Genomic DNA, 12286 nt, shown 5'->3' with positions numbered 1-12286 from the left:
CAGGTTCGGATGTGTAGGCAGCAAGGTTACATAAGCTGGGAGATGAAAGGTCAGATGAAAGATCAAGGTCAGATGAGATCGGTCAAGGTCAAGGTGACCCTAAACATCTGGGAGAACAGTCATCACATGTGGGCTGAGGAAGCAGAAAGTGACTAGTTGGCTGTTTTAAATAAAATAAAAAATGTCAACATGCTAAAATCATACTTTATTCATCATTATTACTCTCAAAGAGACAGCTTCTTCCCTTTGATGACCAAACACTGATGTGCATAACTATGCTCCTGACACGCACGTAAGATATGACCCACTGACACTGAATTCAGCTGTTGGGGGAGACGTACAGAAAAAATGGAAACACATGTCTACCTCGATGCCTGACAGCTTGACATTGTTAAAAGGGGCTTGCAGCGAGAGAGAGCCTGCTTCCTCAATACACACATCTGTGTCATAGGTCACCCACCTGGCAGGCAAGGTAGTTGTATAGACATTCTGTCTTGAGCTTTATGGAGACATATTTCAGACCTTTTACAGCCTGCCTGGTATCTAGCCCATGAAAGTGCACCCCCCCCCCCCCCCCGAGTTACCTCAGTGACAGACATTTAAAAGCAGGCCTGAAACAGGGAGTGAGTGTGTAGGAAACCACCTCCATGCCCACTCACGGTAGGTCCATTGAAGCAAGCTGGCCTGGATATGCCAGCAATGAATTATGGGTTCCCATATGTTTCAGCACCACCTTCATGTTTCAAGCAAGACTTGTAGGCATAATTGCAAGGGGAAATGACCGCATGTCCCAGGGGGCCGTGTGTGTTTAACAGAGCTGTGATGAACTTCTAAATGTAGCCGTTGTGTCATGGCAACAGAGAGGACTGGAGGGATTGTTTCTGCGCTAAATGAAAAGGAAGATGTCAAATTGCAGTTATGTCACTTGACCGTGTGTGCTACCTAGCTACGATATGTACAATAACGGGAACGATCAAAGCTCGTCTGTTGAACAACAGCATAAATAAAAAAGTCAGAAGTGCACGGACACGTTTTTCTGGGATTGCGAATTTGTTGTTGTTAGGTTGGTCATTTCCCAGTGGTTGGGCGCTGCGGAGGATGAGGAGCAGCTGCCCACCTTCATTAAAGCACAGGTGATGGTCCGTCCGCTAAGCAGAGCTGACGCAGAGTGTTTCTCCACTGTGACCTAGAGACCAGTGACTCACAAGCACAGCGAACAATCATTAACGGCTCTCGGTGTTATGGTTGGAAAGAACTGGATTGGATTGGAAAGAACGTTTTTTCTCAATGTTCAAATGTCGGGGCATGCTTGGTTTTACCTGATGGATCGCGCTGCCTCTGACAGTTTTTGGCTGCCTCAGCGTTGGTCTGGTGGAAAAGAAGTACGTCATGAGTCAGTCTATCAGTCAGTCACCCGGAGAGGGCTCTGGCTAGTCATGCCGTGTGTTAGGCGTTGGCTCTCGGACATCGGCCTTGTCTGTTGGCACGAAATGTAGCTCAGCCAGGACAACCTCCTCCGGCTCAGTGAAAATGAGAGTGTTGATTCCTGGCACGCTGATAAAGACTGATCCCAGCATGTTTTTACCGGACATGCTTATACACTCCTGAGACGTACATCGCAGAGAGTGAGTGCTGTTCACTAGCATCGCTGGGAAAGACTCGTAGACCATTTCCAGCTCTGTGAGAAACCTTGTGTTGTTGGGCGGACGACTGGACGTGTCAGTGGGTTAGGGTTAGGTTAGGGTTGCTTATAAACTCCTGAGACGAACATCGCAGAGAGCTGAGTGCTGTTCACTAGCATTGCTGGGAAAGACTCGTAGACCATTTCCAGCTCTGTGAGAAACCGGGTGAAACTGTCGGCGGACAACTGGAGGCCACTGAGGCGAGACGTCAGGGATGTGCTCACTCCTGTCTCTGCCTGGCCATGCAGGTCCTTCTGAGGTGTGATGTGCTCACTCCTGTCCTTCTGAGGAGTGATGTGCTCACTGCTGTCTCTGCCTGGTCAGGTCCTTCTGAGGTGTGATGTGCTCACTCCTGTCCTTCTGAGGAGTGATGTGCTCACTGCTGTCTCTGCCTGGTCAGGTCCTTCTGAGGTGTGATGTGCTCACTCCTGTCCTTCTGAGGTGTGATGTGCTCAGTCCTGTCCTTCTGAGGTGTGATGTGCTCACTCCTGTCCTTCTGAGGTGTGATGTGCTCACTCCTGTCCTTCTGAGGTGTGATGTGCTCACTGCTGTCTCTGCCTGGCCAGGTCCTTCTGAGGTGTGATGTGCTCACTCCCGTCTCTGCCTCTCCATGCAGGTCCTTCTGAGGTGTCCGCTTCCGTGAGGTACAACAGCCGCAGGCCCACCTGCCCCGACGCGTCCGTGGCCGTTTACATGCCCACCCCTCCCACTTCACGGCACAGGAAGAGCCACAGCCTCGGCAACAAGTCAGTCTCCCTTGCAAACACCACAGACACACACACACACACACACACACACACACACACACACACACACACACACACACACACAAATGCTACCATAATTTTGTTGTACTTGTCCAATGACAAATATTTTCTATTCTATTCTATAAACAAACACACACACACACACACACACAACGCAGACACACACACACACACACACACACACACACACACACACACATACACACATACATACATACATACCCAACAATGTGATGTGGATTGCATAAAATTCCTGATCTTTCAATGCTGATCAATATTCTCTCACTCTCTCTCTCTCTCTCTCTCTCTCTTGCTCCCCCTCTCCCTCTGTCTCTGTCTCTTTTTCTCTCTCTCTCAGTATGATGTATCAGTTTGGTATTGCGGAGAGCAAGAGTGCTACTTTCCCCATTGAGAAAGCTCGCCACCTGCTGGACGACAGCTTCCTGGAGTCCCAGAGTCCTGCTAGACCCATCCCCACCAACGCATCCTTCACCAACGGATTAGCACTTGGTCAGCCTAACTTTTTTTGGTTGAAACTCTGTAGAAAAAAACCCAGATAATTTTTTACAAAAATTAAATCAGGGAATTGTAAATACTTTCACCACATCCAGACTGTCCTGCTTTAGCTCTTTAAAGTCTTCCTTCATCCCCAATCATTCCTTGATGTCTCTCTCTCCCTCTCTCTCTCTCTCTCTCTCTCTCTCTCTCTCTCTGCAGACAGCAGTGAAAGCTCCTTCTATGAAGACTTGTCATCCGGAGTAGAAAGGTGAGGTGCTCATTTCACATCTTCTGCGTTGAGATGTCCCATGACATTGTTGTTCTGATGTTGTGAGCTTGATCTGTTGTCTAACATCTGATGTGTTCATTTTGCATTGTCTATTATGATATTTGTTGTCTATCGTGAATATTTTAAATCACTACCCCAGTAACATATGTTTTGATGTCTGTTCATGTACAGTACCAGTCAAAAGTTTGGACAAACCTTTCATTTTTTTGTGAAGTGTTTTCTTTACTTTTATTATTTTCTACATTGTAAATTTATACTGAAGACATTTAAACTACGAAAGAACACATATGGAATGATGTTCTAAACAAAAAAAAGTGTTATCTACCATGTAGAAAATAATAAAAGTAAAGAAACAACTTCTCAAAAAATGAGAAGGTGTGTACAAACTTTTGACTGGTACTGTATATATGCTATCGACAATATTTGGTGACCGAAACGCTAAAATAGAAAAGGGAAGTATTCATGATCATGGCCGTGTTGATGACTTAAGATGGCTGTCTTGGGGGGGGCTAGACTGACCTGTGCCCACCCTGCCCACAGGGGGCGCATGTACGCCACTCTAGGCCCAAACTGGAGGGCCCCCCCACGCCTCCCCCCCAAGAGCTGCAGTTATATCTACAGGTACAGTGCTCATCTAGGTGGGGGGTCAAAAGGTCATGCAGTAGGTCACTCATCTCGGGGCTGGGGGTCACAGTCAGCCAAACGTGCATGCCCTCTCTCTCTCTCTCTCTCTCTCTCCCTCTTTTTTCCACTCCTCTCTTGCTGCTGGGCCTCTCCCTTCTTTCCCCAGTAGTTAGATGACGCTGTAGCGGGTCCTGGCATTCTCATGCACTGGCATTAATCTCCTAATGAGTCTGTAGGACAGTCTCTGGGTCTCACTGTGTGGTGGTGGTGGGGTTGGTGTGAATATGGTGAACAATGCGCTTCCGACCTGATCTGATTTGGCCCCTCAGAAGTCTGTTTGGCAGAGAAAGATCTCGCTCTGGTTCAGACCACAGGCATGATTCTCATTCCCATTTAGCACTTGTCATTTTGGCACAGGATGAATGAGCCATACAAATACACCACTGCCAGCACCTCCCAAAGGGAGACACAAACCTCCACCCCCCACCCCCCTCAGGCCTCCGACCTGCCTGCCCCCGTCCTCCGTCCTCCATCTCCACCTCCCTCTCTGCAAGGGCTCCCTCCGCCGTGTCCTCAGGGAGCCCCACCACCCAACATCCTCTCACTAGTCTGGGCTCCTTTTATCTGGCCTGGGTGATCATACATCCTCTCACTAGTCTGGGCTTCTTTTATCTGGCCTGGGTGATCATACATCCTCTCAATAGTCTGGGCTTCTTTTATCTGGCCTGGGTGATCATACATCCTTCTCACCAATCTGGGCTCCTTTTATCTGGACTGGGTGATCATACATCCTCTCACTAGTCTGGGCTTCTTTTATCTGGCCTGGGTGATCATACATCCTCTCAATAGTCTGCACTCCTTTTATCTGGCCTGGGTGATCATACATCCTCTCAATAGTCTGGGCTCCTTTTATCTGGCCTGGGTGATCATTTCCCTTTTCCTAATGTGCTATTATTATAATTGATTGATTGATTGATTGATTGATTGATTGATTGATCGATTAATTAGCCTGCGTACGACCCCGCAGAGTAATGAGGAAGAACACAAGTCCTTTGGCATTGCTCACGCCCATACCTTCACGTTTAAGGCACGCAATGTCAGCTTTTGGCTAGACGTCAGTCCATCAGCTCAATCATCATCCTCAGCACTCATGTGTCTCAGAGTGGTAAAGGTTTTCTTAAATCGAGCCCTCTTTGGCTCTCCATCTTCACCCCACCAGCCCCTCGCAACTCAACCCCGTGTGCGGAGCCTCGGAGGCGGGGAGCGTCACCATGGAGGGTCCCCTGAGACGGAAGCCCCTCCTGAAGAAGGGCAAGAAGCCCAGGGTAAGATAAATAGATTATAGATGGATACTTTATTAATCCCGAGGGAAAGATAGATGGATACTTTATTAATCCTGAGGGAAAGTTAGATGGATACTATTAATCCCGATGAATTAATTAATTAAGGTAATCCAGTAGCTTATACACTTAACTCACAAACATACATACATGGATCACAATAAAAACAATACACATAGGGAGAACATGTACACAAGTAAGTAAGTAAGTGCAGCGGCTCATTGACTCTCATGGGGGAGTAGAAGGGAGACGACAGCAATGATATGTAGGTTAAGACACTTCTGGTGATACTCTGGGAAGATGAGACACTTTAATAATAGTACATCATACATTTATATAGCATTAAAAATGCTGTGCTATTTTCTATGCTATGTTCATTTTTAAAGTGCAGAATACATAGATGTACAGTACACAATTAAATGCACACAACAAGATAACAAAAAGTATTAATTACTTTTTCAATCAGCAGTTTTGCTAGTTCTTGTATCTTTGCTAGTAGTGTGAATTGTATGCACATTGTGTCCTACCAGATCCTTTGTTCATTGACCCCCATTTTCCATGAGATAATCCTCATGTGTACAGTTGAGGCTTACGTGACCATTTTGGCTCTTATCCAGTGTAAGATCTGCATGGTAAACTCATTACCTCGAAGGTAAACTGACTGATTGTGTTATAATCAAAATTCTGATGTATAGTTGTCGTCATGGACACGGTACTGGGTCTCTCTCTCCGGCTCGACCCTGAGCCTCTATGGGACCAAAGCACTGAGGGCCTCGGAGAGGAAGCATGTGAGTAGCTCTCACAAGTCTGTCTGTGTGTGTGTGTGTGTGTGTGTGTGTGTGTGTGTGTGTGTGAGTGTGCCTGTGTGTGTGTGTGTGTGTGTGTGTGTGTGGCTATGAGTAACCCTCTGAGAGTGTGTGTGTGTGTGTGTCTGTGTGTATGTGTGTCTGTGTCTGTGCATGTGTGCATGTGTGTGTGTGCCTGCATGCCTGCATGTGTGCATGTGTGTGTGTGCGCATGTGTGTGCATGTGTGTGTGTGCCTGTGTGTGCGTGTGTGCCTGAAATAAGCATTTATTGCAATCAGATTTGTTTGAAACAAAAATGGCACTTCTGCATCAGTCGTGGGTTGAGCACCATTTGTGAAATAAACAGAAGTAGAAACTAAGAACATGCAGCTGAACGTGTGAGATGTGCAGAGGCTCCGTGTTGACCCTGCATGTGTGGGTCTGGTATTGTGCTTATGGGACTGATGTCATGCTGGCTCATCTGGCTTGCTTCTGCAGTACAAATCAACTCCCTGTAAAACGGTGTCCGTGATCGGCTGGATGGCGGTTCTGCCAGACAACCCGGCAAGACCCAACATCTTCCAGTTGAACGACCCGGACAAAGGTGAGGCCCGCACCCATCAGAACACAGAGTACACAGCGCTCTCTCTCTCTCTCTCTCTCTCTCTCTCTCTCTCTCTCTCTCTCTCTCCCACCCATCAGAACACAGAGTACACAGCTCTCTCTCTCTCTCTTCCATCCGTCACAACGTAGATTAAGCCCCACAGCGCTCTCTCTCTCTCTCTCTCTCTCTCTCTCTCTCTCTCTTTCTCTCCCACCCAGCAGAACATAGAGTAAACCTCGCAGGGCTCTCTCTCTCTTTCTGTCTCTCTCTCTCTCTCTGTCTCTCTTTCTCTCTCTCTCACTTTCTCTCTCTCTCTCTCTCCCACCCGTCAGTACGAAGAGTAAACCTCGCAGGGCTCTCTCTCTCTCTTTCTCCCACCATTTCAAAATAATGACATCATTGTCAGAGGTCCCCTTGTTAACCCAGAAGGTCAATCACCAGCGGAACTCCAACAGAAAGAAAGACAGGAGCAGAGAGGTGGGGGGGCTTCCCTTCTGCCCTCGGAAAACTAAATCAGTGTCATCTGCTCTCTTCAGGGAATGTTTACAGGTTCCAGACGAGTTCCAGATTCTCAGCCATCCTCTGGCACAAGAGCCTTGAAGAGGCAAGCAGGAGTAACAGACCCAAGGTACTGCACCCTCTTCCTTTGGGTTTGGACACACACACACACACACACACACACACACATACACACAAACACACACACACACACACGCCGAACACACACACACACACACATACTCAAACACACAAGAGCCTTGAAGAGGCAAGCAGGAGTAACAGACCCAAGGTACCTCAGAGAGCCAGTCTTCTCATCCAACACGTTCTCATTCCCAACTCATCAAAATGTGAAGCTTGGTCAGTGGCCCATATCGATGTACATATTTGTCTCTCTGGTTTAATGGAAGTCGGGCTGATTAATAGATGCGATGAAAGAGTTGATATGATATATGATGAAATGTGGTTCGCTAACACAGTCAACCCTTGTGCAGTTAATTACATCAAAACACTGTTAATGTAATGAAAATCCTATGTACATCCTCTGAATCTCTCCTCTTGCCATACGGAATTCATGTACTCTTAAAACATGTGGGAATTGCTCAAATATAAACTTAATAAAATGAAGTCCAACCTAAAACAGCAGTAACATATTTCAAAACACCAACAAACAAAACACCAACATCTTCATCTTTTTTTTTTTAACATGTAACCAGACGTTGCATATTTATTTTCCTAATTCAGTCCTCCCGGACTGTGTTGTTGCTAACTTGACAGCTACGATCTAATATGAATCAATCAAACCCCCTTGCGCGTGGAAAAATTACGCTAGAGAACTTGACAGCTTCGGCCTAATAGGAATCAATGAAACATCCTTGCGCGTCGAAAAATGACGCTAGAAGGTAGCTTAAGCGTCACGTCTTGACGCTATGGGCCACTGACCAAGCTTCACATTTTGACGAGTTGGGAATGAGAACGTGTTGTCTCATCAAACACATCTCACCACACCTTATCTGTGTGCCTCCCACAAATCTTATTTTGTTATAATTCTTTGTAATCTTGATCTTTTAATAACAAATGTATATTATATGATAGCCAATATAATATATATTCATAGCAAAATGTTCTCTTCTCTTTTTGTCTTTGAAACCAAAATAATATCTGATCTCTTCTCCAGGCACCAGCCAATCTCATGTCATTCGAGTGAAAAGGAGCCCCAAGGACCCCCCTCCGCCTTCACACACCCCCACCCCAAATAAACGCCCCCTCCCCCCCTGCTTTTTCGGGGGCACACCAGTGCCAAAGCTCTTTGATGACGATGACGACGCCCAGACGGATGAACCAGAGAGGAGCGCAGATGGACGTGTGCTGGCCAGGCGCAGGCGGCGAGCAGAGACGGACGGACGGACGGACGGACGGACGGATGGAGTGACTCGGACCAGTCGCTGCGCCTGCGGTACACGCTGAAGATCATCCCCTCTCCATGAGGATAAGAGGAGGTCATGAACAGACACACACCTCCCTTACCCCTGCCCCCGTTCCCAGCCTTAGATGGATGCTTTTTGCCCCTCGTGTATATGTGTCTGTGAGCGTGTGTGTATATGTGTCTGTGATGCGTGTGTGAATATGTGTCTGTGATGCGTGTGTGAATATGTGTCTGTGACCGTGTGTGTGTGTGTGTGTGTGTGTGTGTGTGTGTGTGAAGGCGTCTGCGTGTACATGCCTCTCCTGCTAAATGTGAATGAGCATGTGCCACTGTATAGCCCATGTTGGGTTGCCTAGAAGAATAGTTGGATGTGATGCATAAGCTAACGAGAGAAGACATTTACTCAGTGTTAGTTAAGAGAGGACGTCTGCCAAAAGTCTGGCTTCGGATAAAACGGAGTCGAACCCCTGCTTGTATTTTACTAGACTGTTTTAATAGTCTACTGCAGATCCAACAGGTTCACCTGCACACTATTTATTTGTAAATCTGGAGGTACTTACTGACACAAAACCATAAATCCATCCTTGGAAAAAACTTGAAATTTCTGCTCATCATCTCGCGTGTAAGAGTCATAAGACGTATGTCTGCACATGACATTAGGACATGACACTTGAATTCGCGGAGTAATTCTGTAGTTTTGACTTGCACTGAGACGTAGACAGTGTTACAAAATGGTTTGCTCTGTCTTACTCTCCCTTATAGCCTTAATACTGGACATTCATATACAGCCGCGGAAAAAATTAAGAGACCACTTCAAAATGATCAGTTTATATATTATATAATATTTTCATTTTAAATTTGGTAGAAATGTTGTCAGTAGTTTATAGAATAAAACAAAAATGTTCAATTTACTTTATAACATCCCAGTAAAACCAGATGAACTGATAATTTTGAAGTGGTCTCTTAATTTTTTCCGCAGCTGTATATATATCAACTCTGTATTCTCCAGTGCAGGCATGTCAACCAGGGCGATAAACGGTTCATTTTGCTCCACATATGTGCTAGTCATGGATCCAGTTCACAAAGTAGATGATCACCTGAGCTAAAATAGATTTTTGTTTGGGACAGTAACTCATGTCCAGGTCGTTCTGTTATACCGCACAGAAAACAGACCCTCATCACCACCATTACGGGTGTCAAGCTCGGCCATGTTAAAACTTTATAATTATGGAAACTACCAATCACTACAGAGTAGTGATTTTAGTTTAAACCATTCAGCTATATCAATATGGTGGTACAAGTTTGGCTCAGTTGTGAACATATTATCACATATTCGTCCAGGACCGAACAAAATAGTTTGTTAACGTAAGGAAAAGAAATTGATCCAGTAAGCCATTATTACTAGAACAGGGGTAAACCAAGCTGTTACTGTGAAGAAACTGTCCGTGGGTCGGTACCACAAATTTGAGCTACTTTTTGTTCTTGTTTCTATTGTGAGCTTATACAGTAGCAGTGTTAGCAAGTGATCTTGTTTCATATCACTGGAATGTGCTTTTGAAAATTTTGTTCAGCTACATTAGTTCTTGGCCTTAAATCTTAGCTAGATAAAATATTCTCAATGAAGAATAATGGATTAATTTGGTTAGTGAAGACTGTCTTAACCGTCCCTACAGAACTAGCAGTCTATCATCAAAGAAAAATGTATTGAAAATTACCTGTAATGTTGTTAACGGACTGATAGCTTTTGATCTGATTCATTGATTCAAATCCAAATGAAGTCAAAATTACCATGCTATGCATGGTGTCAAAATGGCCTCCCCTAAAGTGTTTCTGAGGCTATTTTGAATGTGTGGGTGAGTTATTTATTTTCATTTTTATATCATTGTAACCACTTATCTGTAATTCAGTGTTTTTAAACGGTGTGCCACATGAACAAGCTTGAAAAAAAAAAAATGCTTTTTTTAGTGGAAACTGTACAGATTGTAGACATCTTCAGGATAGATGCACACACACTTACAAGCATAGATACACACAGACACACACAATGTCCTCTCTTTGGAAACAGTGAGACACCAGAGATCTTTCATGAAACCAGGTAAAAAAAAAAAAAAAAAGGCTGCTATAGTTTAGAACTGCCTTTGTAACAGCACATGTATCACACAGTTTTGGATTACTCACATTACCCAAGTTGCTTCAAGTTCATTTTATCACAGAGAAGTTTGCAGGTTTATTGCTGATCAGTGAAATATCTGAAACTTTAAAACCATTGACAATAAATGCTCATGTGTTTTCTGCAAGCAGTCGCACGTTTGACACATTAGACGTACATTTGATGGAGACATCTGAATTGCCACTGAAATGTGATGTCATTGATATCAAAATGAAAGACGGAAAAGAAACTGAGGGCCGTGTTTGTTTAATGCAGGCGTGATAAACGTTACCTAAATGAAAATGAATCCTGATTAATTATCCCAGGAACACCTGCCTGTACAGTACACTCCCTTTTAATTTGACACCAGCACCACTAGTTTTATCTTGTTTTATTCATATCGATTTGGATCAGGTAATCTCACTACCACACCCAACTGTACCTTCTTTACGAAAGCAGCCCTGCCTATGTATAAATATATATGTATTTATCAGTGTATGTTTCAGTTTTTTTACTTCATATTTTGAAATGTTTGTTTATATGATTGTGTATATTTTGTCTTAACATACATGAAGTAGTAACATGTGACAATGCATGTGATTTTGTGTTCAACTGACACTTTGTATTGCCATGGCAACACACTTTGTTCCAATGCCTCTTCATTTGGGGTTTGCAGTCCAGTATGTACATCATCAGCTTTAAATGACACCGAATTGTGTATTAAACGCCACTTAGCTCCACGAGGTGCAGTCTGTTTAGGCTTGACTTTGAGATGCTTCCAGGATGCCTAGTGTGTGTATATATGTATATTCATATTATACAGGAACCAGCCACACCTGTGCCCTGTTATAAAAGTGCTTTCATATTCCATCAGCTAACCAAAATCTATGGGTCACGGGCTGAATGCTTTTCACCACGGACGGACTACATAGATTTCTCCCTGGTCATTTGTTAAAGCAGAAACATTAGGGAACAAAAAAAAAAGATTGTGCAAGAGTTTGCTACTTTCATTTATTTTAAAGGCAGCTTATTTTAATTTTTATAAACATCTAGCCAAGCCAACATCACACGCTTTGAGATGGTCTGATTGTGTACTATGGCCGAAGAAGAGCTGAAACAGTGCCTTGCTCGCTCGCTCACTCCCCCCCCCCCCCCTCCCACACACACATACATACACACATACATACATATACACACACACACACACATACATACATACATACAGTATTTTGCCATTTGTGACATGCAGTCTCATATCTTTCAGTTTACCGTCTGCATTAAAGACAATGGAAGACTTTTTAAAGTCATGTACTATGACTATGTATCCCACAGCATTACCACAGACCTAAGCCCACCTGCCCTACCTTTTATTAACCAACCAACCCAATCTGATTAACTCAGCACCAATGACCGGTACAGAGAGGGGAGCAAGCATGTCCGGTAGAAAAGCCTGAGGCCAAATAACTTCACTGCCTGACCCGTGCTTCTGGGTGTTGACTCCAAATTGTGCAGAGTTTAGGTAGCGGCAGTTGCTCAAATACTTTAAAAACGATTAAAAAAAAAACACTACAAATATACTGGTTCAGTAATGTGACTTTGTGTGAGAGGTCTTCAAAGCTATTA

At 44.5% G+C, this 12286-nt stretch overlaps 1 protein-coding gene across 3 annotated transcripts in view; it reads left to right on the top strand.

Moving 5' to 3' along the window:
• The window catches only part of LOC308367550 (ras-specific guanine nucleotide-releasing factor RalGPS1), a 100723-nt gene extending 89338 nt beyond the window's left edge, over nucleotides 1-11385 (top strand). For 2 of the 3 annotated variants that reach the window (XM_080841486.1, XM_080841485.1), the window contains exons 12-19: nucleotides 2299-2428; nucleotides 2808-2959; nucleotides 3167-3215; nucleotides 5080-5185; nucleotides 5896-5988; nucleotides 6485-6590; nucleotides 7127-7218; nucleotides 8266-11385. In XM_080841486.1, the coding sequence (XP_080697612.1) occupies nucleotides 2299-2428; nucleotides 2808-2959; nucleotides 3167-3215; nucleotides 5080-5185; nucleotides 5896-5988; nucleotides 6485-6590; nucleotides 7127-7218; nucleotides 8266-8295 (758 nt within the window). In that variant the 3' untranslated portion in view covers nucleotides 8296-11385. Of the gene's footprint in view, nucleotides 1-2298; nucleotides 2429-2807; nucleotides 2960-3166; nucleotides 3216-3776; nucleotides 3858-5079; nucleotides 5186-5895; nucleotides 5989-6484; nucleotides 6591-7126; nucleotides 7219-8265 lie in introns of all 3 variants that reach the window. The other variant, XM_080841487.1, reaches the window with a different exon arrangement.
• The last annotated feature ends 901 nt before the right edge of the window (nucleotides 11386-12286 follow it).

This window comes from Sprattus sprattus (assembly GCF_963457725.1).
Source record: "Sprattus sprattus genome assembly, chromosome: 7".
Lineage (NCBI taxonomy): Eukaryota > Metazoa > Chordata > Actinopteri > Clupeiformes > Clupeidae > Sprattus > Sprattus sprattus.
Note: the sequence above shows the minus strand (reverse complement) of the source record. Positions and strands in the feature narration are given on the sequence as shown.